The 25,971-nt window shown below is 36.9% G+C and overlaps 2 protein-coding genes across 5 annotated transcripts in view; one reads left to right on the top strand and one right to left on the bottom strand.

Annotated features, from left to right (window-relative positions):
• The first annotated feature begins 398 nt into the window (after nt 1–398).
• LOC125657076 (ferric-chelate reductase 1-like) lies at nt 399–8,976 on the top strand. Its single transcript, XM_056148642.1, has 5 exons — nt 399–815; nt 5,823–6,048; nt 6,201–6,280; nt 6,756–6,767; nt 7,909–8,976. Exons 1-5 carry the CDS (start codon nt 599–601, stop codon nt 8,223–8,225), a joined length of 852 nt encoding a protein of 283 aa, XP_056004617.1. The 5' UTR covers nt 399–598; the 3' UTR covers nt 8,226–8,976.
• A 6,522-nt stretch (nt 8,977–15,498) lies between these two features.
• The window catches only part of LOC125656420 (activated CDC42 kinase 1-like), a 33,624-nt gene continuing 23,151 nt past the window's right edge, over nt 15,499–25,971 (bottom strand). For all 4 annotated transcript variants that reach the window (XM_048887033.2, XM_056148662.1, XM_048887027.2 and 1 more), the window contains 6 exons: nt 25,222–25,365; nt 24,280–24,374; nt 23,875–23,969; nt 21,694–21,790; nt 20,739–20,812; nt 15,499–19,398 (listed from right to left, as the gene is read on the bottom strand). In XM_048887033.2, the coding sequence (XP_048742990.2) occupies nt 17,546–19,398; nt 20,739–20,812; nt 21,694–21,790; nt 23,875–23,969; nt 24,280–24,374; nt 25,222–25,365 (2,358 nt within the window). In that variant the 3' untranslated portion in view covers nt 15,499–17,545. The remainder of the gene's footprint in view (nt 19,399–20,738; nt 20,813–21,693; nt 21,791–23,874; nt 23,970–24,279; nt 24,375–25,221; nt 25,366–25,971) is intronic.

Genomic DNA, 25,971 nt, shown 5'->3' on the forward strand with positions numbered 1-25,971 from the left:
TCATTGATGCTATAAAAGATCCTCATATTTCTTAACAAGGACATTTCAAGAGTGTCTAAAATAATGAAAGCGCATTGTTCTTTTAGTTTGGACATTGATTCTGGTAAAGTAAATGTTTGTGCTCATATAATCGTGTTCAGTGTTGTCATGTTGCTTCTAAATTGGAAATCTTCTTGTGTAAGTTTTTTTTCTTCAGATTATGGAGAGATGGAAGGAAGCTAGCATTATGTAACAGTGTTAATTACATGTTTATAAATTAGAACTTCATCCATGATATACATTTAATATACCACATTAAATGATATATGTATATAAAATATATTTCCCTTCGATGTATAACATCAGTTTTTGTGGTCATCATAATCAAAATGCTGATCAACCGAGTGTGCATTATTGACAGGAAAATACGGCTCGTTCTGATATCCCATTGGCTAAACTAATAGAAGCATGTATGTTGCAAATGTACAAACATGACGAGCGCTTTGTCAGAATGTCCAAATAAATAATAACTAATGGCCAATGTGCGACCACAATCCTGTTCTAGCCAAGCGTGCGGGACAAGCAACGACAAAGAGCTCGCGTTGTGGATCGACGAAAGATGTATATTACTGGATTAGTTTATTCGCTGTTAAGCTTGCTCTTGATTAAATCTACAGTTGGATATCCTGATGGGGCGCCAGAACGCGCGTGCTTTTTCATGATACCCCGACATACACACCCACAATCCGGCAGACCAATATTCAAACAAATGGGAGGATCACCGTACAATATTACCGTCAGTTCGGTCACTTATGCCCCTAATAAACCTTTAAGGGGTGAGTATTATTCCATGCCAGTATTTCTTCATTTCAAACGTAGAAATTGACAGTTTAAAGGTCATTTTGATCCTAATTGTTTACATTGTTTAAATTATAGCTCCAAAGTTTTCCTTTCCAAATATTAAAGGTCTTTGCGTTTGTAAACTTTAAATTTTATTTTATTCTGTAAATGAATGAATGGACAACAGGCTGAAGCCTGTACTAGCCCTCTCCCTACAAAATGTCATACAAGACTAAATAGATACAATATAGAATTATTATACTGAATGTAAGAGGTTATAAAAGTAGGGTATATAACATACATGCATAAATACATGTAAATAATGCCGGTTTTTGAAAGGAAACATCAAATAGTAATTTTATGCTTATCGGATTAATTGTTTACATAAAGCTTTTAAAGAATTCCAAATAGTTTTTACTGTTTCGAAAATTCTTATATTGATTTTCACTGCTTGATTAGGAAGATCAGTTAACACTCTAACCAACACAGCAGTACTTTTGTTTTATTTGTTAATTTTCTATAGTCAGTATACTTTGGACTTTGATACACCAATCTACCAAATGGATATACTGGAATGTGTTTTCAATATGACACTTTATGCAACCAGTTGATTTTGATATCTATTTCGGCTGCTTGCTATGTATTTCATTATGCAGTGGATGTTATTGTATATTCATAATCTGATAGGATATAATTTATTAAGTTTGTTCTTGTACTCTTAGAAAAGCGATCTCAATTAGTGGGGCCGTTACAATGTTGTCTATTGCGTATGCGTGACTTGTTCGTGTGAGAGCAATTCATGAAAACAAAAGCGTTGTCTGGCATAAAATAATTCAAAGGGGTCATGCAAGGTTATCCACACTGGCGTTCATTGTTTTGTCTACTCTCTGGAACATGGAGATGACGCATTGTATGCCCACGCATGTCATGCTCATTTACTAATCATTCCCCATGTTTTCAATTTATTGGCCGTTTATGATCTATCAATGCGCCTAGAAATAAAAAACGAAACGAAAGGCACGATAAAGTTCTTCAAAAGCACATAAATCAATCTAATTAAAATTAGATCCTTTGGTCCGCTTACATATATCGCTACACAAAGATCTAATTTTAATTAGATTGCGCATAAATAGACACCATATTGGAGTATCAAGCAATATAAGACAAAACTTAAGAGTACCAATTTACAAATATCTAGAAAAATACGTAACAGCATTTCTATTGATTATAGGAATGGTGCAATTTCCCAGCTAGTTTCCCGGGTAGAAACCTAGTTTTCGTGCCTGTGTAAACTACTACGCTCTGAGTGTTCCACGTGGAAAACATGGAGGGTTTCAACATTTTCAGAGTTAAATTAAATGCCTACTTTTGAAACTTTAGAATTCCATGGAGCCCTTTAAATGAGAGCCTTGGAGTGTTCGTCTCAAAATTCCACAGGATAACCTGGTAGATTGATTTGATTGTATATTGTTTAACGTCCTACTCGAGAATTTTTCACTCATATGGAGACGTCACCATTGCCGGTGAATGGCTGCACGGCCTATGCTCGGCTCTTACGGCCTTTGAGCAGGAAGGGATCTTTATCGTGCCATACCTGCTGCAACACGGGACGTCGGTTTTTGTTATCTCATCCGAAGGACCGCCCTTTTTAGTCGTCTCAAGATTACGACAAGCAAGGGGTACAGAGGACCTATTCTAGCCCGGATCCCCACGGGATATCTGGGTGGAAACATAACGTTTACCTGCAGTTTTCCACTTGAGAAAACCAAAAATAATACTGGTAGTACACTCTATTACCTACCCACTATTTCTCATGTCAATTACTAATTATTTGTCCCATCAGTTATCAATAGCTATTTATTGTTAGTTATCCATGACTTTCTTTGTCAGTTACCCGCCACTTTGTTCAGTCAGTTACCCATTACTTCGTTGTGTCAGTTATTCAAAGATTGGTCTGTCAGTTATTCACTGCTTTGTCTGTGTGTTATTCACCGCTTTGTCTGTCAGTTATTCACCGCTTTGTCTGTCAGTTATTCACTGCTTTGTCAGTTATTCACTGTTTTGTCTGTCAGTTATTCACCGCTTTGTCTGTCAGTTATTCACTGCTTTGTTCTGTCAGTTATTCGCTGCTTTGTCTGTCAGTTATTCACTGCTTTGTCTGTCAGTTATTCGCTGCTTTGTTGTGTGAGATATTCACTGCTTTCTCTGTCAGTTATTCACTGTTTTGTCTTTCAGTTATTCACTGCTTTGTCTGTCAGTTATTCATTGAGTTGTTCTGTGAGATATTCACTGTTTTGTCTGTCAGTTATTCACTACTTTGTTGTGTGAGTTATTCATTGCTTTGTTGTGTGAGATATTCACTGTTTTGTCTGTGAGATATTCACTGCTTTGTCTGTCAGTTATTCATTGAGTTGTTCTGTGAGATATTCACTGTTTTGTCTGTCAGTTATTCGCTGCTTTGTTGTGTGAGATATTCACTGCTTTGTCTGTCAGTTATTCACTGCTTTGTCTGTGAGTTATTCGCTGCTTTGTCTATGAGATATTCACTGCTTTGTCTGCCAGGTATTCACTGCTTTGTCTGTGAGTTATTCACTGCTTTGTTCTGTGAGTTATTCACTGTTTTGTCTGTGAGTTATTCACCGCTTTGTCTGTCAGTTATTCGTTGCTTTGTCTGTCAGTTATTCACTGCTTTGTCTGTGAGATATTCACTGTTTTGTCTGTGAGATATTCACTGCTTTCTCTGTGAGATATTCACTACTTTGTCTGTCAGTTATTCACTGCTTTGTTGTGTGAGATATTCACTGCTTTGTCTGTCAGTTATTCATTGAGTTGTTCTGTGAGATATTCACTGTTTTGTCTGTCAGTTATTCACTACTTTGTTGTGTGAGTTATTCATTGCTTTGTTGTGTGAGATATTCACTGTTTTGTCTGTGAGATATTCACTGCTTTGTCTGTCAGTTATTCATTGAGTTGTTCTGTGAGATATTCACTGTTTTGTCTGTCAGTTATTCGCTGCTTTGTTGTGTGAGATATTCACTGCTTTGTCTGTCAGTTATTCACTGCTTTGTCTGTGAGTTATTCGCTGCTTTGTCTATGAGATATTCACTGCTTTGTCTGCCAGGTATTCACTGCTTTGTCTGTGAGTTATTCACTGCTTTGTTCTGTGAGTTATTCACTGTTTTGTCTGTGAGTTATTCACCGCTTTGTCTGTCAGTTATTCGTTGCTTTGTCTGTCAGTTATTCACTGCTTTGTCTGTGAGATATTCACTGTTTTGTCTGTGAGATATTCACTGCTTTCTCTATGAGATATTCACTACTTTGTCTGTCAGTTATTCACTGCTTTGTTGTGTGAGATATTCACTGCTTTGTCTGTCATTTATTCACTGCTTTGTCTGTCAGTTATTCACTGCTTTGTCTGTCAGTTATTCGCTGCTTTGTCTGTCAGTTATTCACTGCTTTGTTCTGTCAGTTATTCACTGCTTTGTCTGTGAGTTATTCACTGCTTTCTCTGTGAGTTATTCACTGCGTTGTCTGTGAGTTATTCACTGCTTTGTTGTGTGAGATATTCACTGCTTTGTCTGTCATTTATTCACTGCTTTGTCTGTCAGTTATTCACTGCTTTGTCTGTCAGTTATTCGCTGCTTTGTCTGTCAGTTATTCACTGCTTTGTTCTGTCAGTTATTCACTGCTTTGTCTGTGAGTTATTCACTGCTTTCTCTGTGAGTTATTCACTGCGTTGTCTGTGAGTTATTCACTGCTTTGGCTGTCAGTTATTCACTGCTTTGTCTGTCAGTTATTCACTGTTTTGTCTGTGAGTTATTCACTGCTTTGTCTGTCAGTTATTCACTGCTTTGTCTGTCAGTTATTCACTGCTTTGTCTGTGAGATATTCACTGTTTTGTCTGTGAGATATTCACTGCGTTGTCTGTGAGATATTCACTGCTTTGTCTGTGAGTTATTCACTGCTTTGTCTGTGAGATATTCACTGCTTTGTCTGTGAGATATTCACTGCTTTGTCTGTGAGATATTCATTGCTTTGTCTGTGAGATATTCACTGCTTTGTCTGTGAGATATTCACTGCTTTCTTTGTGAGATATTCACTGCTTTGTCTGTGAGATATTCACTGCTTTATCTGTGAGATATTCACTGCTTTGTCTGTGAGATATTCACTGCTTTGTCTGTGAGATATTCATTGCTTTGTCTGTGAGATATTCACTGCTTTGTCTGTGAGATATTCACTGCTTTCTTTGTGAGATATTCACTGCTTTGTCTGTGAGATATTCACTGCTTTATCTGTGAGATATTCACTGCTTTGTCTGTGAGATATTCACTGCTTTGTCTGTGAGATATTCACTGTTTTCTCTGTGAGATATTCACTGCTTTCTCTGTCAGTTATTCACTGCGTTTCTATTGTCAGTAACTTATTGCTTTTTACTGTTATCTATTGTTCTAAGAATCATTCATTGCTTTGTTATGTGAGTTATTCATTATGTTGTTCTGTCAGTTATTCGCTGCTTTGTTCTGTGAGTTATTCACTGCTTTGTCTATCAGTTATTCAGTGCTTTGTTCTGTTAGTATTTCATTGAGTTGTTCTGGCAGTTAGTTATTGAGTTGTACTGTGAGTTTTTCATTGAGTTGTTCTGTGAGGTTTTTTATTGAGTTGTTCTGTGAATTATTCATTGCTTTGTTCTATTGGTATTTCATTGAGTTGTTCTGGCAGTTAGTTATTGAGTTGTTCTGTGAGTTATTCATTGCTTTGTTCTATTAGAATTTCACTGAGTTGTTCTGGCAGTTAGTTATTGAGTTGTTCTGTGAGTTATTCATTGCTTTGTTCTGTGAGTTTTTCATTATGCATTGCTTTGTTTTGTCAGTTACTTTTTGATTTGCTCTGGCAGTTATTCACCGAGTTGTCATGCGAGTTATCCACTGATTGGTTTTGTCACCTATCCATTGTTTTGTTATATCAGTTACTCACTGCTTTCAATTCCCATCTTTTTTTTCTAGTAACGATAGGAGGGGCTCCGTTCAAGGGATTTTTTCTGGTGGCCGGCGAGGAGGGCTCTAAGGACTGGCCCACGGGGCAGTGGTACACGGAGAATGACGCCGCTCGCCCCATGTTCTGCTCGGGTAACAATGACGCCATCACACACTCTAACTCGAGGTGGAAGGATTCAATAACTCTCCTGTGGTATGGACCAACCCACTCCACAGCTGATATGATACAGTTCATGTAAGCAACCATTTAAAACCATTACATGCTACATCAAACATACATGTGATAAAACAAGTACCTGTAACCATTATGCACTCTGTTAAAGGTATAGTATATTTAGTAAAACTACAGCAGGATATGCCTAAAGTTGAAATACTCTATACTTTTAGTGGTACAGTAGTCACAAACAGGACCACGTACTGGACAGAAATTAGGTCACCACGAATCACCATGGACAACGCTGCTCAAGGTACTGCAGGCATCTCTTGCACGTTAATTCTATACCTCCAACGTAGGCGTTTTATTTGTTTTCTTTACCATTCCATGATTGTTTACAGACACCCATCATAAACCTATTTAGGGCTTTCATAATAACGTGGTTGATCATTTGATTTGCAAACCCTCGTGACTTTACTGTGACCAAGGTCATGTCAACTCACGTTTCTCAAGGAATTAGGTGATCATTACCAAGGTTATATCGTATAGAACAAGGTTATATCGTATAGAACAAGGTTATATCGTATAGAACAAGGTTATATCGTATAGAACAAGGTCATATCGTATAGAACAAGGTTATATCGTATAGAACAAGGTTTTCATTTTTTATATTTTAAAAGTACATATATAGGGTAGACTTTCTACAAATAATTATATGAAATGAGTAATTACAGATCATGGAGTGTGTCCCCGACTAATGAAAATATGATGTGGATTTTTTTTTTCAGAACAAGAAAATGGTATGATTTATGGTATATGCTTTGAACATGTATAATGATGTACAAAACTGACAAAGTATAGAAAAATATATCGTGCTACCTGAAAGAATGTGTGTCGTGTTTAGCGTTTCACATATCTTGTGCTTATTTATCAATTTTGGCATACATGGTGTAAGCTATGTCCATTTTATTTATGTGATTTTTTGGCTTGCAATCGCCTTATGTTCATGATATACTGCATGCAATTATCTATTTATTATATATCCTGTCTATACTCTCCGCACACGCCACTCAAAAGACAATGGTCACCAAAGCCCGTCCGCCGTGTCAGTATGTCAAGTTTGGTGACGAATCTATGCAGTAACGCTGTCAATATGCTTATATACATGTACACCATTTCCGGATACGGAAGCATGCAGGCTCGATCTCTTATACACAATTATTTCTAATTTACAGGGAAATCATTTTCACATTGAAATACTTTGTATTTAAATTGAAGAAAAAAAATTACTGATTGAAATGAATGGGATTCCACGCTATATATACATGTACCTACACATAGAAAAATTCAGTCGAAAGTTTCATATTTATCCCAAAGTGCTTCCGCTCTATGGCTCTTCAGTGAAAAAGAAATATAAATTTGGCAATCGGAATGTTTGACTAGACTTGGATTCAAAATTTTAATGAATAATTACACATTTGCGTCCCATTTTACTTTGGCAAATATTATCTAAAGGCTTTCATGAACAATATTCATTTTGATACTATTCCACATAACGTCCTCCAAGATGGTATCATTCATTTTATTCAGTCGCTCTATGTTTATTAAGGAGATATTAATGATAAAATGCTTGCGAAACATTTATTTGTTATCTTACATTGAAGAATTCTAATTATTGTACTTTTTAAAATATAAAACCAGTCAAGAAATAGTAGTGTTTTCTGAAAGGTTTACTAAATATTGATACAGGCATTTATCCTCGTAGAGATTGAAATCACAATAGTGTATTGTTTAATACATGTAAATGAAACGCTCTCTCTCTCTCTCTCTCTCTGAGGGGTCATATATTAGGTTCTTATTATTTTTCTTCAATCCATTATAATTATTTGTTATAATTTGAGATTACTTTGATAACTGTATATATTTTTTTTCCACTAACAGAGGCACAAGCCGAATTTAATCCCCTCACAGCCGCCATGTCCAGTTTTGGATCTCCTGGTCTGGACCCATGGGGGTACCCAACGACCGACGCCTGGGGCTGGGGCGGTGGATTGGGCGGAAAGAGCCGGGGACGGGGAAGATCTATGAAAAAACGTCCCGGTTCCTCCGGGGGAGAGGGAGCTGGGGCAGGCGAGACCGCGGCTGCGGGAGAAGGTGCCACACCCACCCCACGAAACCGGTGGGGGAATTCTAGAATGAATTTCGGAAAATCGAACTTTTTCAATCCATTTTCTTGGTTTTGGAGAAGGCGGAAATGAGGAGAATATTTTGCAAATGTTAGAGTGAACAATTTAAAAATTGCAATCGTATTTCCAAGATCTTTGGTACGAGTGTTGAAAAAATGGATTATTGTAAGACCTTGCTGTATGGAAATTAATGTACCGAGATAGAAGTGAATCTATGGGTGGTTGGGGGCAGCTTAGGTTCAATGTCCAGAAGAACTATTCTTAGCCTTTTCAAAAGAAAGAAGGAAAAAACACGTTCTTTTTCGATCACGGAAAGGGCCGAGAAGTTACGATTGTACATAAACTATTGAAGTTTCTGTAATATAACATTACGTGCTTCTTCTTTAAAAGAAAAAGAAAAAGAAAGATATTATTATTATTATTTGTTGTTTACATTGACGTCCATTTATGTACATGCGCTCGATTAATATATTAAAATTTGCTAGATAATAGACACAGAACAGATAATTTTCAACCATTTTCTTTGAGCGAAAAAAGAAACCCTTTTGCCTCCATATCAACAGAGTAGAATGAACACTTTTCCATCTCAGAAGTCCAATCTTGTATTCATAAAATGTTTCTGGAGGTTAATTTGCGGTCAGATATCCACTGTTATGAATTACATTTTATGTAGAAGATGTGTTGCTGTTTGTTTTTATTTATCATACCTGTCATGATGCATGTTAGGAATGATGTATATCGCTAATACCAATACTGCTTTCTGAAGTACTAAGGAACCGCGCTCTGTGCTGTACAAGGAAAACTAATTAAAAGATTAATATAAGCAAGTGTTGTTAGTAATAAACTTATCCAAAGGGGGTCAACATATAAAATGTTGATTACAGCAGCCAATTTTTGTTTTTACCTGTGTCCGGCATAAAACTTCTATAATTGTCTCACTAAAGCATCGCCATAAACAGGTGTAAAAAAAAAAAAAAAAAAACTACTGGAATGTACACGTATAGGAAATGGGACCGATTAATGCACATTACATGGTCAACAGTACTGACCATAAAACGCTCATAAATGGGCAGGCGGTCAGTCCCTCAGATTAGGAGAGTCCCTCTGTCTCGGCTGGCTGAGGTCATTTATCATGAAGTCCCGGTCCATCTGACAGACCAAGCCGCTAGTATTAATGCAACTAACATCAAGATTTGTTTTAGGCGCCTAGTGTATATGTCTTATATAAGAAATGTATGTGTCACTGTGGTTATTCTCAATGGACGAGGACACGTGCTGAAATACTTATCCCCCGGGACCAGGTACCGCGACACCGACGTCATCCAAAGAATGGCGGGCTTCAGAATTAATATCGCAAGCTTAAGAATCCTTAGGGTTTCGGACCCCCTTTGTACTGCAAATTCCAACGTTTATTTGATTAATTTTCCAATAATTTAATAAATAATTCTTCTAATCCCCCCCCTCCTTTCGTAGAATCCTGTGTCCATCATTGCGTGGTCTAATATACCAAGCTGTCATTTTGTTGAAAACTGTAATTACAAATTAGAGGTGTAATACAATTTTTTTTCCTCTTGATAAATCCTGAAAGCTTTCGTAATATTTGATAAATACAAGCTATATAAAGTACAAATTGGGTTTGAACAATTGTGTGTACCAAAACAAATGTTATAAGTTTCGAGATATTTTGATTATTGTACCTTCTGCAAAACAAAGGGCGCGTGCGCTTGTGTGTCTACAGGACTCACCACACAATCCTTCCATCCCACACATTTTGTAAAGGAGAGACATTTGAAGTTCAATATGCCACAGAAGTTGCGTTAATTACGACCTTGAACCAAGGTCATTTTTATTTGCATTTTATTTTTAAATTCTGTTTGAGCCTTCATTTTCTCAATCTAATTAAAATTAAATCCTTTAAACAGCTCACGTATTTCGCTACAAAAGGATCTAACGAAACCACATACGGAGGTCATATCTCATGACCTTTTATACTAACCAATCAGCGCATTGCCTGGTAAATTGACGGTGCAAACTCGGGTCATTCGGAACAATGAAAGGCGAAGATAACGAACAGTGATCAATCTCATAACTCCTATAAGCAATACAAAACAGAGAGTTGAGCAAACACGGACCCCTGGATACACCAGAGGTGGGATCAGGTGCCCAGGAGGAGTAAGCATCCCCTGTTGACCGGTCACACCCGCCGTGAGCCCTATATCCTGATCAGGTAAACGGAGTTATCCGTAGTAAAAATCAGTGTGCCAAGAACGGTCTAACAATCCACATGAAACACGTCAGATAGCATTTGACCCAATGATAGGTTGTATTGGCAAACTAGATCGTTATAACGACCATAGAATTTGCGAAATGCTGCTTTTAAACGGGACTGTTGGAACCCTTGCAGCACCAACTTTTTGTCAGTAGCCTGGTTCGATTTAAAAACTGACCATACGCAGAACAAGCTCTTGCGTATCGAATCAGTTGAGAGATGTAAACACCTTTTACAGGTGATAATGGAATATTGCTACATAAATATGGGAAGTTGACGATGGAGAAGTTGAAATCATCCCGTTTGTCATAAAGTTGAGTTGTTAGTTTTGCCGTAAATATCTACTTTCAATAAAGTATCTAAGTATGAAGCAGAAGTGGACGACTCTGTGGTGTCTTTTATTTCGAGTTCACTGAGATATATTGAATCGACATATGAATGAGAATTATTATTGTTAATAGATAATACATCGTCGATATATCCAAATGTCGAATTGAAGGCCACAACAGGAGATTTTTTCTTCTCATGTAGAAGTTTTTGAATAAATTCTGCTTCATAGGAATATAAAAACAGGTCAGCTAACAAAGGAACACAATTCGTGCCCATGGGAATTCCAACAGACTGTTGGAAGACTTGATCACCAAAGACCACAAATACATTGTCAATGAGGAACTCCAGCATATTTTTTATTTCAACTTCAAAGTACTTGTGCGTGGAATCAGAACGGCGTTTAACAAAGTAGTTTTGTTTTTGGATGACTGATCACTAGACAGGAATATTTGCGTTTTCCATTTTTGTTGAAGAGGCAACTGTCTATGATGTCAAAAAGTCTAGTCTTTAGTTTATCGTGAGGAATGGTCGTGTAAAGAGTTGAAAAGTTGTACGTTTTGATGTTGTTGATTTGAGAAAAGTTTTGTGATTTCAAGTTTACTAAAAGTTCTTTAGAATTGTTTAGAATCCACATTTGATTTACACCACTTCTGACATATGTAGTCGCACAGTACGTTTGAAGATTCTCCTTCACATCTATGAATATTTTCGTGAGGAGCAAAGATAGAGACTTGGTAGAACACTTACTGGATCCAGCAATGTATCATTGTAAGGGTTTGTTATGAAGTTTAGGAATCCAGTATAGGTACGGTAACTCATAATCAAACGACCCATTGACTGGGATATTAAATGTGTCTAAAACTGAAGCATGGTTTTGAAGAATTTCGTCTTTTGAAAGGGCAGTTGGAGCATAGGTTCGATTACCAAATGTGGAGGTAATGCCAAGTTCGTTTAAAATATAGTTATAATAATGAGCCTTACAAAAAAAGACAATGTTGTTACAAGCTTTGTCAGCTGGAACCAAAACATATTCCTCGTGTAACCTATCTAATTCTTTTATCACTTCTGGTTTACTAAACACAGAAGGGTAGATGGTACGTACTTTTGTTTTCATATGTCTAATGCGGGATTTTAATATTCCTCTTATACTTTTAATTCATTCTGACAATGTATCAAGTTCTTTTCAATATTTACCCCCATCGTCTGGCATAATCCTTGACAGAACTCATAATAGAAATGACGTTATGTCGCCAATTGAAAGACCGAGGTTCTCTGTATTTAGGACCTTTTAGAATAAGTGATTTGAGATCCTCATTTTCAACTATATCAACATCACCAGTAATGACATGTTCAGCTGGACTATAGTTGTAAAAAGATGAACAACAAGAACACGTAGGTGGATTAAGTATAAGATGGTCTATATCTAAGCACTGCAAAGTTGGTTTATAATTGAAAAGTTTAGATGCAATAGTAGAAGTATATTTGTAGGAAATACTGGGTGTAGACTTTGAACTTGAAATAAGTTGGAATACACGACTGAACTTTTTTTATGACGAAGAATGTTGCTTATGTTGACGGCATATATGGTATTCCTTTGATTGTAAATTTGAGCTTAAGGAACTGGCGGCACGATTTGGAAGGAATATCATCCATGATCCGTGGTGGTTTAAAGAGCCTGTGATTGGCAACATCCATAATCATAGAGTTCAATCTATATTCAGGTGTTGAAAAATCCAAGTATAGACTAACTGTGGCTTCTTGAAATAACGTATGTAAAACTCTCAATGGAACAGAGTAGAGTTTTTTGCGAATATATCAGGATATAGGGCTAAAGGCGGGTGTGACCGGTCGATAGGGGATGCTTACTCCTCCTAGGCACCTGATCCCACCTCTGGTGTGTACAGGGGTACGTTTGCCCAATTATCTATTTTGTATTGCTTATAGGGGTTATGAGATTGATCACTGTTCGTTATCTTCATCTTTCATGTGGACCTAATTGTCTGTTGATGTAAGTTAAAAGAGAATCAAACGTGACATCATTTATACTTGGTCAATAAAATCTTACTAATATTTTCCGAAGCATTTCGGTTGTAAAAATTTGGCTGCGCGCTATGTACAAACGGTGTGTACTGACCATGAACCAAATGTCATTCGACTTAAGACAAGGTCACTTTTAAAAAAGTTTCCTTAAACCTCCATATAATTAGCATCTATAGGTCTCCTTAATGCTAGATTAATGAATTTGAACCAAGGTCATTCTGCGAAGACAAAGGGTATTTTTGGGGTGGTGGGTGGGTTGAAATGTTTGTCTAAGCGATAACTTTGTATTGGGGAGAGATCAGAACATATATTTAGCACAAATGATGTTTATGGCCAGATGGTTTTATCTGATGCGAATCGAGATCATTTAGCCAAGGTTAAGAATGATTAAAAATTTCGTCACTTGTTACTAAGATACATCAGAAACTCACACCTTGCACAAAAGTTGTGTCTAAACTTTGTGTAATGAACCTCCATCAAGATTATTTGCAATTGGTCACAGAAAGTAGAATCATAGTCTGATATGTATTATGCCCTAGTTTGGAAGGGCCTCGAGGGAGGGAGAGGGGGGGGGGGGGGTAGTCCCTTCAGAGTCTAGTTTGATTTCGAAGAGTTTACATGTGAAGAAAACATGTCACTTTTGTTTAGCTATTATTGAAAGAGCATTTTTATAAATAAACTAGTTTAATTTCCATGCTCACTGAGGTCACAATTCTACCACGGTTATTGCAAAGATCAGAGGAATGCCGCGGTCATTATTCTACGATATACATGTACCTTCCTATACGTATCAACTGATTATGAGAAAATTGATACACATCTTGCTTGCACTTCGAGTTTTTCTAATGCAAAAATAAAGTCGATGACTGATAATTCAATTTTATAACCAAAAAATCAATCAATATATGTTGTAAAAACAAATTCATAAATGACTGAAGAACATTTGTCACTCAGTATAAATCAATTGTCTGCACACCCACAGCGATACACATGTATACATGGCTTTTTTCTTGAACTGTATTCAAAGCAATTTATATAATCCGTTAACATTAAACTGAAAACTTGAAATACTTTTTCAAAATAGACTTAGAATACCTCTACCATCTCACCTTTTTCGTCAGCAAAAAACAATGTAGGCCGTTTCGAAAACTGTCATGACGTCACAGTGACCTAATTCATAGCTACATGTATTTTGACTACGGATAACTCCGTTTACCTAATCAGGATATAGGGCTCACGGCGGTGTGACCGGTCGACAGGGGATGCTTACTCCTCCTAGGCACCTGATCCCAGCTCTAGTGTGTCCAGGGGTCCGTGTTTGCCCAACTATCTATTTTGTATTGCTTGTAGGAGTTATGAGATTGATCACTGTTCGTTATCTTCACTATCCATATAGGAAAACGATCTGCTGTATATTTCAGAGCCGTAGTAGAGTACAAGTAAAGTTCTTGTTTTCGCGTACGTTAATAGCAGGATAACCAGGAGTCCCCAGTCTCGAAATGGTTTTGAAATGTAAAAGCCGAGTCTTTTATTTTTCAAAACAATTAATATTTCCCGACCAACAACAACCTGCAACATACTCGAAAACACGATCTTTATTTCTTAAGCATTTAAGTGTCCGTTGTTCATAAACTTGAGGAAATTTAACCTGTCTTCTTACCAGTAGTTTGTTGAACATCTTTGAATACAGGGGAACAAATGTCCAGGTCAATATAAACCACTGGTTGTATGTCTCTGAAAAACGTAATCTTTAAACAATAATGGGGTTCCATTAAAGAGATATATGGTGTCGGGACGAAAACAACCATTAAGTCACACTCCTGGACGTTTCCTAAACAGTGTACATAATTACTAGAATATGTATGGAGCCCTCTACTTCAGATGTACGAAATTCATTTCACCTTGGCATTGCTATACGACATGCTTTTTTAAAAATAAAGTTTATGTGCAAGTCAATAAAAATCTAGTGAAACTTGCACCTGTTGTTGAATACCTTAAAAACAGACATAATATTATAAGATTAATATTCTGATCATGAAAAAAAATTGACTTTGCCATACAACCGTGTCTCCTTTTATTTCAAATTTGATACCATTCATTCTCATGAAGGGAGAGGGTTTGTATAAAGGCTATGCCTGCTGCCCGATCCCTTCAATCTGATAGTATAAATATACCCTATAAGTGGATTGTTTTTAGCGAGACATATATTTAGCGATTTTTCCATAAAAATGGGAATATATATTGAGCGAGAGCTAATTTTAGCGACTTTATAAGTCCAAGAAAGATAACGATTACCTACGATACAGAATAAATTGTTAGCGATATTCAACTTTAGCAATCTCAATACCCTCCCTAACAATGCCAAAATTAAATCCTCGCTAAAAATTTTGCTTATACAGTAATTTAAAAATATGATCAATCTCATCAAATTTTGCGCACAAAATGAGTGCATAACCCGCATGTAACTGCAACACCCGGTACTACTTTTCATTGGAGGTCAACATCCCCTGCAACATTTAGCCACTGAAATAAAGTGTATTTTCTCTGCTATATGAATGTTATAAATCCTGCACAAAAATGACAAAGACATGGACTATAGGCCATTTTGACTTATTAGAATTCCTGCTGTTCTTGATCTGTTGATGTGAAGTTTGCATCATGCAATCATCTACCTGACAGAGAATGAAGAACACACAAACACAGTCACTGAGTTTCAATTTTTCCATTTTATTTATTTAATTTGTAGTATACAACAATACACATACATGCTGCTTCCTAGCATTGTTACATGTAGGTGTATTTGTAGTCAATAAAAAAAAAAAAAACTGGCAGCAGAGAAGATTCTGTTATTGCTTAGACAGCATGTCAAAATTCTTAATATCAGTAACTTGTACTTCAATAGTCCACACAGTACAAAATATCTGTGTGCCTTTCGTCATAGGAATCTAGATGTGTGTGAATGGATGATAATTACACATGTTAAAGCCAGGGAACAGACAGCACGAGGAGACACTCATTCACTGTGAGAGTACCATGATAATGGGCAAAATGACAGAAGTCAGATAAAACGTGTCACATTGGTTATGTAGTGTAAGTCTATGGTATAAGAAATTCAAAATTCAGTGTCAGATTAATTTCATCACTATAGTGGAAGATAATGAACCTAAAGAGATACTCAACAAAATGACAAGAGTTCAAAGGTAATCAGTAAATGAAAATTTTTATATGACGACCCATAGTGACCTTGACCTTTTGACCCCAATATCATAAGTTTTCTTCCTCTCTTAATAACGAAGCTACATTCAATCGAGAAGAAATGTGGCCTTTAGAGGATCTACAACCTTTTTCTAAGAAGTTCAGTCGTGACCTTGACCTCAAAATCATTAGAGTTCGTCATCTCTTGATAACAAAGCTACATGTAAAATATCATATCAATTGAGAAAAAGAGTGTCTACAATCTCGCTGTTACACACAAACACATTTATACTCACCAACACACAAACAGCCCCATTTTATATCCCCTCTCACAATGAATTGTGATGGGATAATAACTTATGCAATTGAGAACTTGGACCCTGAAAAGCTTAGTTTCTTATTATAAAATATTGTCGGAAAGTTTTTGTGAGATTTCATTTATGCAAGAAACCTTTCACAAGTAGTTAATTTTTACACTAACAGAGAATATTTTGTGAATGATTAATTTTACATGACTGACACAAAAAGGAAATATTGTTAGTTTACACTCCCACGAAATTAAAAATAAATATATAAAAACCTAAAATATATAAACTGGTCTACAGTAACTGGCCAAGTCTTTGTCATTATGTACTGCAACATCACTGAATGTAGTAAATAATCTTTATCATTTTGTAATATACAAAATACAAAAAAAAGATATTACACTGATCTGAAATAGTTTGCATTCTTGTGGGTTAAACAAAATTAGGGTGCTTATATTCAGTTCCTTGGGGGACTTCCTGATGTAGGGCATTATATAGGGTGAATACAGTTTCTGACGGATGGCATACACGCTCATGTCTATTTAACGATCAATTCTTGATTATATTTTTGCTCTTGTGTAAATTTAATACTTTACTGGCCATTCCTATTAGTTCATTTGTCTTTGGTAATGATTCTACCACGACATACATGTAGTTACAAATTGGACCACACCTCCTCCGACACTAAAGAGATGACACGCTGGTAGCCTAAGAGTTCAAACAAGAGGAGAGAATCTCGAGAGACCCACTGTTAGTTTAGTGTTCAGACGTAAGCCATGATACGACAGTTGAGTTTGGGCTGTTTTTAGATAGAAGTCCTGTTTTTATCAGTATTGCTGATTGGGATTTACTTATAAATGTTGACCACAATCTACTTTGAAAATACCAACAATAATATCTAATGACAAAACATGTCTATATGATATAACCATGAAATGTTCCATCTGCTTAAATGAAAGTGACAATTAATAGATAATGAAAAATAAACTTAATTTTTCTTTTCTCCACAATAGTAATATACTAGGAAAATATGCATCTGTACCATATAATAAAATAACCCTGAAAAATTAATCTGACTACCGGGTAATTGTGTATTTTACAATATCATTTCAATGTGATTCTTTTAAAAACATGACTTGAATATCAAATGTAAAATAGTTTGGTCTAATGAATAATGACTAACACGAACGGCAATAAATAATCTGTCTGAATGTGGTAAGAATATACTGCATGAGGAGTGAATGTGGTACAAGTTACACCGTGGACTCCACGGACTTCCCCTGACTACGGAACTCGTCCAACAGCACTGAACTGGCCAACTCCAGGTTCCAGTTCAGCGCTTCCAAAAGCTGTTCACAGTTTTCTCGCGTCGTCAATCCTAGTCGGAAGAGCTGTTCTGTTTTTAAGTATTTCATGGCCTCTCTTTCATCCCACGATGTCTGACATAATGCTGCATGGCATTCTTCATCAGTCACTCCCAACACGTTCTTCTGGACCAGCAACACTTTGTCCCTGGGAGATGAGGACAGGAAATTGGGTTCCACTGATTTAGCCGAGTTTGGGACTGACCGTGGTACAGTTCTATTATTGGGTTTGGATTTGCCTAAATCATTGGATAACCTCCCGACGGATTTCAGCCCGGTCATTCCAGACCAGGACAGTCTGTCACCATTCTCCAACTGAGATTTACCTAAACACTTGTTGTTGGCATACTCCACATCTGACACATTCTGATACTCAGACACGGTGTGTGGTCTCTGTTTCCTGTGGTCTAGCTGGTTCCCATCCACAGAGAACGGCCGCACAGCAGCAGTGTTTGTATGATTGTTATCACATCCTTTTGGTGGGATCAAAAAATAATGGGTTGAGCTCATTTGTTTACCATCTTGAAGAACAGGGAAAATTCTCGCTTTTTCATTTCTCTTTTTCAAAGCATCTCTTCTAGAGTCTAAACTGTTTGAAAGATAATCTCGTGGGGGTAATGGAGGGGGTTTTTCTAGGTGGTCAGATTTCATGAGGCGGGCTGTGGCTCCCACAACTGCTCCCACTTCTTCTTCCTCGTCATCAAAGTCCGAATCGAAAGAGTCCCATTCGTCGTCTGACACAGCACTAGGTGGAGCATAGAATGGATTAGCATTAGATTTGGTGGACGATGGAAGTGTGCAGACTGAGGGAGGAAAGAAACTTTTAACATCACCTGTCTCCACCTCATCTGGCACTTCATCATACAATGGCCTACTACTTCTACTACAGTTGTTGAGAGAGTTGTGTATCCTCTGTAACTTCTCATCAGCTGTACTACATTCCTCTTCATTGGGAACCTCATCATACAATGGCGGCCCTGCCACATTGCTGTAGGTCTTATTTTTTGACACACCAAAATCACTCATTGCATCATTCAACCAATCGAATGCTTTATCAGTTGTCTTATTATTGACTTTAGAATACAGTTTTTTGTCCTCTACAGGTGCATTGTTCACCACATGAATCTGACTTCCTGACAAATAAGTTCCTACATTTAGTTCATTGGTTCTAAACTGATGAAGCGGATTATTGCCTAGTTTTTCCTCTATCTGATGTCTCTTGTTTTCAAAGGACTCGGACACCTGACCATGATGCAACGGGTGAGTCTTCTCGGGTAACGAGAATGGAGCAGTCACATGATCTGGCTTGTGTTTCTCCCCGGGCGTTGTCGCAGTCTGGGGAGTGACTGGTGATGGCTTCACATTGTAATTCGACCTCAGAGAGAATTTTGTGTCAAATGGGTCAATTGGCGTGTCCACATCCTGAATCAATGGCCTATCCAGCTGCTCACAATTATCAGTCAAGGTCAGACTGTCAAACAAGCTCAAGGTATTTGGCACTGTCTTTTTTAGAGCTGTAGAAAGTTCTGATCCATCACCGAAGTCAATGAGAAGATTCTCATCACTTTGAGCAACACTTGATGATTTGTCATTTGTTTGGGGCTTTCGGTTAGCCCCTACATCTGTAATGGACTTTGGCAAGGTTGATGGGTATTTCCTCTCTGGGAGGTCATGGTCAACTTCATTGACAAACTTGGAGTAACTAAATTGCTGTCTGGCACTTAGACTTTGTGTTAGTTGGTCTGAAAATAAATTCAAATCATGTGTACATTTGTTGATGTGTTCAAAATGTGTATTTAAAGGACACATCGCATGTTTTCAAAGTATACAAAATTATAAGCATTTTTCTTTCTTATACTTATAGCAATTAATGCTAATGGTTCATTCGTCGAAATATTGCAATTATTAGCCACAATACGGATTTAAAAATTAGCCCCGATTCCATTCCAAAAATGTCTCGTTAATTAGTTAGGTAGTCATGTGGTACAGTGACGTCATATGCGACCTTCTTCGATCAACTGATAGTGAAAATAGTGTTAAGTAGTAGTAAAAACTCAGCTTTTAGTGGTCTAATTTATTCACCATGGACACAATTTATTTCGATGTTGACAAATTTCCCGAATGTTATATGTTTTAGCCACTAGTGCATACGAATAGCGATGTAAATACCCAAAATGTAGCGAGGAAAGCGAGTATGAAAGCGGCAATTGCGAGTAAATTATAATATTTACGTGGATCGCTGTCTAAACACTATTTTGTAATCTTATTCTTTTAAACATCTGTAATTGGCATTGTTTTTCTTCTTCTTTCAAATAAACAGTGTAATTATTATTTATTTTTGGATTAGACAAATTATGATTCATTTCATCATTGACAACTAGGCCTACTTAGTGTCACAGGTGCATTTCGAAAATAAATAAAAATTACAATAATCATGTTTTTGATTGCCCTCTAGTGTGATGAACTTAGACCAACGGTGTTCAAATGCCATCAGCCCAGAACTGAAAAAGTCAGGGTCCTTGATAAAACATGTATTGAAACAAAGCATGAAAATTGTGACCGTCTCGGTCAATCGGAAATGGGATAGGTTGGTTACTTATTGACTCGCCCTCGTATATATAGAAAACAAGATCAGTAGGTTTAGGCATGAAAAGAATTAATTTTGTTGAAAAAATAAAGAAGTTTAGAAACATCGGATGTGTCCTTTACGGACACTTGCTAAAAATAAAAAATTGGATGCATTGGTTGATAATATATTTTTTGGCTTATTCTGGCTGTAATTAGTACAACTATTAAATTCCTATAATATTAGGAACTTGTATATTTTTTATGATGATAAAAATTGTGATATATTGCCCCTCCCTACATAACTCTACACAAAGTTTTCATTTTACTTAAAAAAACCCATAAGTTTAGTATCCATTTTCATCATTTTTGAAAAAAAGTTTTGTTTTACCAAGTAGCCTTAAATATCCTCTCAGATTTTGTGTAAATTCGAAAACCTGATTTCTCTCTAGATTAGTTTACAATAACACTCAAAATACATTTGTTTTCATTCAATGACAAAATAGGAATAACTCACTCTTTCTAATGTGTTTAGAAACTGTGTCAGGTTTGTGTAGATCTGGGGGTTCCATGGGGTTCCTTAGATACACTCTGTAAGACATTAGTAAGATGAAATTACCCCCGGTGTTCTCTTTGAAAAGTCACTATAATCAGCTGACTTCTATTGCAGCTCTATCAGTTAAAATGTAATAAAAGTAAACAGATAGCTCCATAGCATTTCTCAAGACAGAGAAACAATAACAAAAGATGTAAACTGAGAGGCCCATGGGCCACATTGCTCACCTGAGTCAACTTGGCCAATATTCAAAGATTTTCTCCGTATATTCACATGTAAAACTTTTATCCCTATTGTGGCCCCAACCTACCCCCAGGGGCCATGATTTTTACGATCTGCATTATGTCAGGAGGCTTTTACTTTCCTGGTCCAGTGGTTCTTGAGAAGAAGATTTTTAAAGAGTTTCCCTATATATTTGTATGTACAACGTTGATCCCCTATTGTGACCCCATCCTACCCCTGGGGGTCATGGTTTTAACAAACTTGAATTTGCACTATGTCAGGAAGTTTTCACGTAAATTTCAGCTCTTCTGATCCAATGGTTCTTGAGAAGATTTTTAAATAAACCCACCCTATTTTTGTGCTTATATCCCCTTTGAAAGGGCCAAGCATTTGAACAAACTTGAAAGCCCTTCACCCAAGGATGCTTTTTGCCAAGTTTGGTTGAAATTGGCCCAGTGGTTCTGGAGAAGAAGTAAAAAATGTAAAAAGTTTACAGACAAACAGACAGACAACAGGTGATCAAAAAAGCTCACTTGAGCTTTGAGCTCAGGTGAGCTAAAAATATTTCATACATTGAAATCTTATGACAGTGTCATTATATCATATGCAACTACTAATTCAGTGACGAACCATCTTAAACAATTTACATACAGTACTCGTGTAAATGCAAACAGCCGATTGAAGCGATGCTTACTCATCAATGGCTGCCGGATCTCCCCAGGATTTCCCTCCGGGATCCCCATGACCAGTGTGAATGAAACTATTCTTCAGAGGTGTGCTGATGTCATTTCCTGTAGAATAAAGCACTGCATAAATAACCTAAAGTCCATGAGTTACGAAAAAACAAGCTGCCAATGAAATATAGCACAAAAAATATATGTGCAAGTACTAATACAATTGTCAAGAAATCTTCAAAATTAAAGCTATAATTAAATCAAAAATTAAAGCTATAATTAAATCAAATTGCCCTGTTTTCCTGAGCACTGACATTCACCTTCTTCATTTTTAATACATTTACATGGACCCCTTAGTGACAGAGTACTATGTCATCATTTTCCACACTAAATCTAAATCTTCCCATAAATACTTGGGCAAGTCAATAAGTAACAAGCTTATCCCATTTCCGATTGACTGAGACGGTCACGATTTTCATGTCTTGTTTGAATACATGTTTTATATCTGGGTACAAAATTGCATGCGTATCGAGTCATTTTTTAATAAGATATTGAATAGCAAACATGGCTAGTGATGCAAAGGCATGCTTTTCATCTAAAGTTGAATACTGTGCTATAATTCAGTACTTGTATTTAAAAGGTAAAACAGGCAAGGAAATACACAGCGAGTTAGCCGATGTTTATGGGTCTTCTGCACCATCTTATGCTCAGGTTAAATTCTGGGTAGGGGAATTCAAACGTGGTAGAACGTCTTTAGAAGATGAAACCATGTCTGGACGCCCACTGGATGCCACCGACGAAGAAATGTGTAAGAAAGTTCGGGATCTGGTATACTCCGATAGGCAAATTCAGGTGGAAGAAATAGCGCAGGCATTAGACATTTCACATGGCAGCGTTTCAACAATCTTACATGATCGTTTAAGTATGTGCAAGCTAACAGCCCATTGGGTCCCCAAATTCCTTAGCGATGAGCAAATGGCAACCAGAGCATCAGTATGCAGCCCCTTGTTGGAGCGTTTGAGGTCGAAAGATGATTTTATTTTGCATCTGGTGACTGTAGATGAGACTTGGGTTCATTATTATGAGCTAGAGAATAAAGCTCAGAGTCGTCAGTGGGTAGGGCCTGGGTCCCCAAGGCCAAAGAAGTTCAAGACGCAACCATCTGCTGGCAAGGTGATGGTCATAGTATTTTGGGGTGCAAAAGGCATTAGTATGTTGAACTTTTTACCCAAGAGAAGTACAATAAGTGGAATGTACTATGCAAACTTGCTAGACCAGCTGAGAACTGCCATACGTGAAAAATGCTGAGGTAAACTGTTTTGCTGCAACAGGACAATGCGAGAGTCCACATTTGCAAAGTTGCAATGGATACTATAAAGCGAAACGGGTATGAATTAATACCACATCCTGCCTATTCGTCTGACCTAGCTCCTAGCGACTTCTTCCTTTTCCAAACATGAAAAAGGATATCCGTGGACATCATTTCCAGTCTGAAGAAGAAGTCGTGACGGCAGTTGAGGAGTGGGTTAATGGAAAGCACCCGGACTTTTTCAGTTCTGGGCTGATAGCACTTGAACACTGTTGGTCTAAGTGCATCACACTAAAGGGCAATTACATCGAAAAAGAAGAGGTGGATCTCAACCGGAAATAAGTTTGACTGGTTACTTATTGACTCACCCTCGTTCAAAATTATACTAAGTCCATGTACCAGTGCTGTACTATTTCTCAATGTGGAAATTGAAATCCATAATTATTTAACTACCTCCAAGGGCAATAACTCTGTTAAACTAAGTTTTTTCTCTGGTTTTATAACATTTCAAATATTCAGCTCCTATTCTATATGATAGTGCAGAAACCACTTATGGCAAAATTACCACTGGACAGAACATGTATGTCCTGACCATTTCACAGCAATGGAACAAAATAATCTGTGGATAGTGAAAAAAGTTAAATTTTCAAATACCCAAGTGTGATAACTCTCCTAAAACTATATCAATTTCAACAAAATCTGAAAGTCAAAGTTTTACAACCACTCACTATCAATCAGTGCAATACCTAAAGAGTAAAGACACAGTGAAAGTGACTGCAAAAAACTTCTATCATAAAATCACATAGGAAGAAAACCAAAGCCCTAGATGAGACTGTACAACTCCTGACTGTGAGGCCCTGCAGGCTATACAACCTCTGACTGTGAGACTGACCTGCCAGTTTACGCTGAGGATCAACGCAGTGTCGAGGGAACGTCCCGACTTCACAGGTCGTCTTGTTCTGACCCCTCCACCAGTAGCAATCAGGCCTACATAGAAATGTTTAAATCACAGGACAATAACATTAAAATGGATAAAGGCTCCCTTACACCCCTCTAGCAACTGTTAATGATATAATGCTGTCTAATGAAAAATATCACTGCATTGTACATAGCTTACAATTCTAATTGTTGATGATATCAGTCAATATGAGTTCTCATACAACTGTATCACTTAGTAAAACTTTTTGTGTTATTAAGCACGTTTACCGATATCCTTATTATCAAACAGGGTTGCTTTATGATCCTAATGTCTGACTGAATATGTTGATATAAATACATACACACACACAATACATACCTTCCATCTATTACGGTCACCATATCACCCTCCGATATCCCTATATGTCCCTCCTCTGTAAATCCAGTTATAACTTTCATGTCCTGTGGCTTGATCTACGAATAGCAGATTTATACAACATTTATCACAAGCCATTATCACAGTAGTTTGACTATACATATACTTATGATGCATAAAGAAATGAATTCATTCAATAATAGTGTATCTTAGAGTGACAAGTAATTTGGGGTGGAAAAAGCATGTGGGTCTGAAAGCATTTTTTTTTTTACACACTATGAAAAACAACACTGATTGATCTAAATTATAAGTGGTTTTGTAAGAAATCCAGTTTCAAAATCATGATGGAATATATAATACCATATAATGTTATTTTTAATTTTTTGGATATCACCAATTTTGCGAAAATACCCCCAAACACTGTTATTTTTTATGTGCGCAGTTAGTTCTTTGTTTGCATTTTCCAAGTCGAATTTTAGAGTTATAAAGTTTAACTTTTATACAGAACAGACATGACCGTTACGTATGTCATCACTCCACAAGTTAACAGGTGTGTGTACAGTGATAACACCTGGCCACCGTTTAAGATAATTAGTACTACACTTGAGATGGTGAGTTTCTACTCAGTGAGTTATTCATATCTTGTAAGAAATGGTACACACTTGATGTAATTTTTATGCGAATTTAATTGTTTGCGATTCAAAAACGCTTGCAAAGACAGCAAAAATTGGATTATCGCGAAAAAAAACCTTATACTGTACGTAGCTGATTAATGAGTTATCTCCCCCTTTTTAATTTCATTACCAACACCAGGACTACAAATGGTTGAAAAATCAATGCATTAGAATGACAAATAAGATTTAGGTTAATTGTTACAAGCAAATTTCAGAAATGTAGAGAGGACACACATGTATATGTATCTGACTCTTTTCCACAAGTCCCTACCTCACAGAGAAAGTCTTTAAGGGCCTGAAAGGTGGGCCTGTCCTGTGGTTTGAGAGCCCAGCACTGCGTCATCAGGGCGTATGTATCGATAGGACAGTGATCTGGCTTATGCAGCCTCTCACCCTCCTCAATCTTCTGTAAGATCTACAATATAAGCAATATCAACTTAACAAAATTTTAATATATATCCTCAAGAAAAAAAGCAATCAAAAATACTTCTTTCCAACAAAATCAAACACATAAAAACACCTTTATAGCGAAGTGCTGGAGATGAACAATTTTGATTCATTTTAAACAAAATTTGTTATATTCAATAAGTTTAAAAAGAGGCCCATGGGTCACATCGCTCACCTGAGTAACCTTGGCCCGTATTTAAAGATTTTCCCTATACATTCGCATGTAAAACTTTGATACCCATTAGTGGCCACAACCTACCCCCGGGGGCCATGATTTTAACAAACTTGAATCTGCACTATGTTAGGAAGCTTTCATGTACATGTAAACTTCTTTGGCCCAATGGTTCTTGAGAAGGAGATTTTTAAAGATTTCCTCTATCTATTTGTATGTAAAACTTTGATCCCCTATTGTGGCCCCATCCTAACCCCATGAACCATGAATTTTACAAACTTGAATCTGCACTATGTCAGGAAGCTTTCATGTAAATTAGTACTTTCCTAGCCCAGTGGTTCTCGAGAAGAGTATTTTTAAAGATTTTCCCTACATATTTGTAGGTAAAACTTTGATCTCCTA

The sequence above is a fragment of the Ostrea edulis genome, chromosome 1, assembly GCF_947568905.1.
Source record: "Ostrea edulis chromosome 1, xbOstEdul1.1, whole genome shotgun sequence".
Classification (NCBI taxonomy): Eukaryota; Metazoa; Mollusca; class Bivalvia; order Ostreida; family Ostreidae; genus Ostrea; species Ostrea edulis.

What these genes read in the sequence shown, in the direction of transcription:
- LOC125657076 (XM_056148642.1), top strand. Translation starts at nt 599, where the DNA reads ATGTATATTACTGGATTAGTTTATTCGCTGTTAAGCTTGCTCTTGATT. An exon ending in CCCTAATAAACCTTTAAGGG is followed by an intron (nt 816 to 5,822) that starts GTGAGTATTATT and finishes TTTTTTTTCTAG; the next exon opens with TAACGATAGGAGGGGCTCCG. An exon ending in GCTGATATGATACAGTTCAT is followed by an intron (nt 6,049 to 6,200) that starts GTAAGCAACCAT and finishes CTATACTTTTAG; the next exon opens with TGGTACAGTAGTCACAAACA.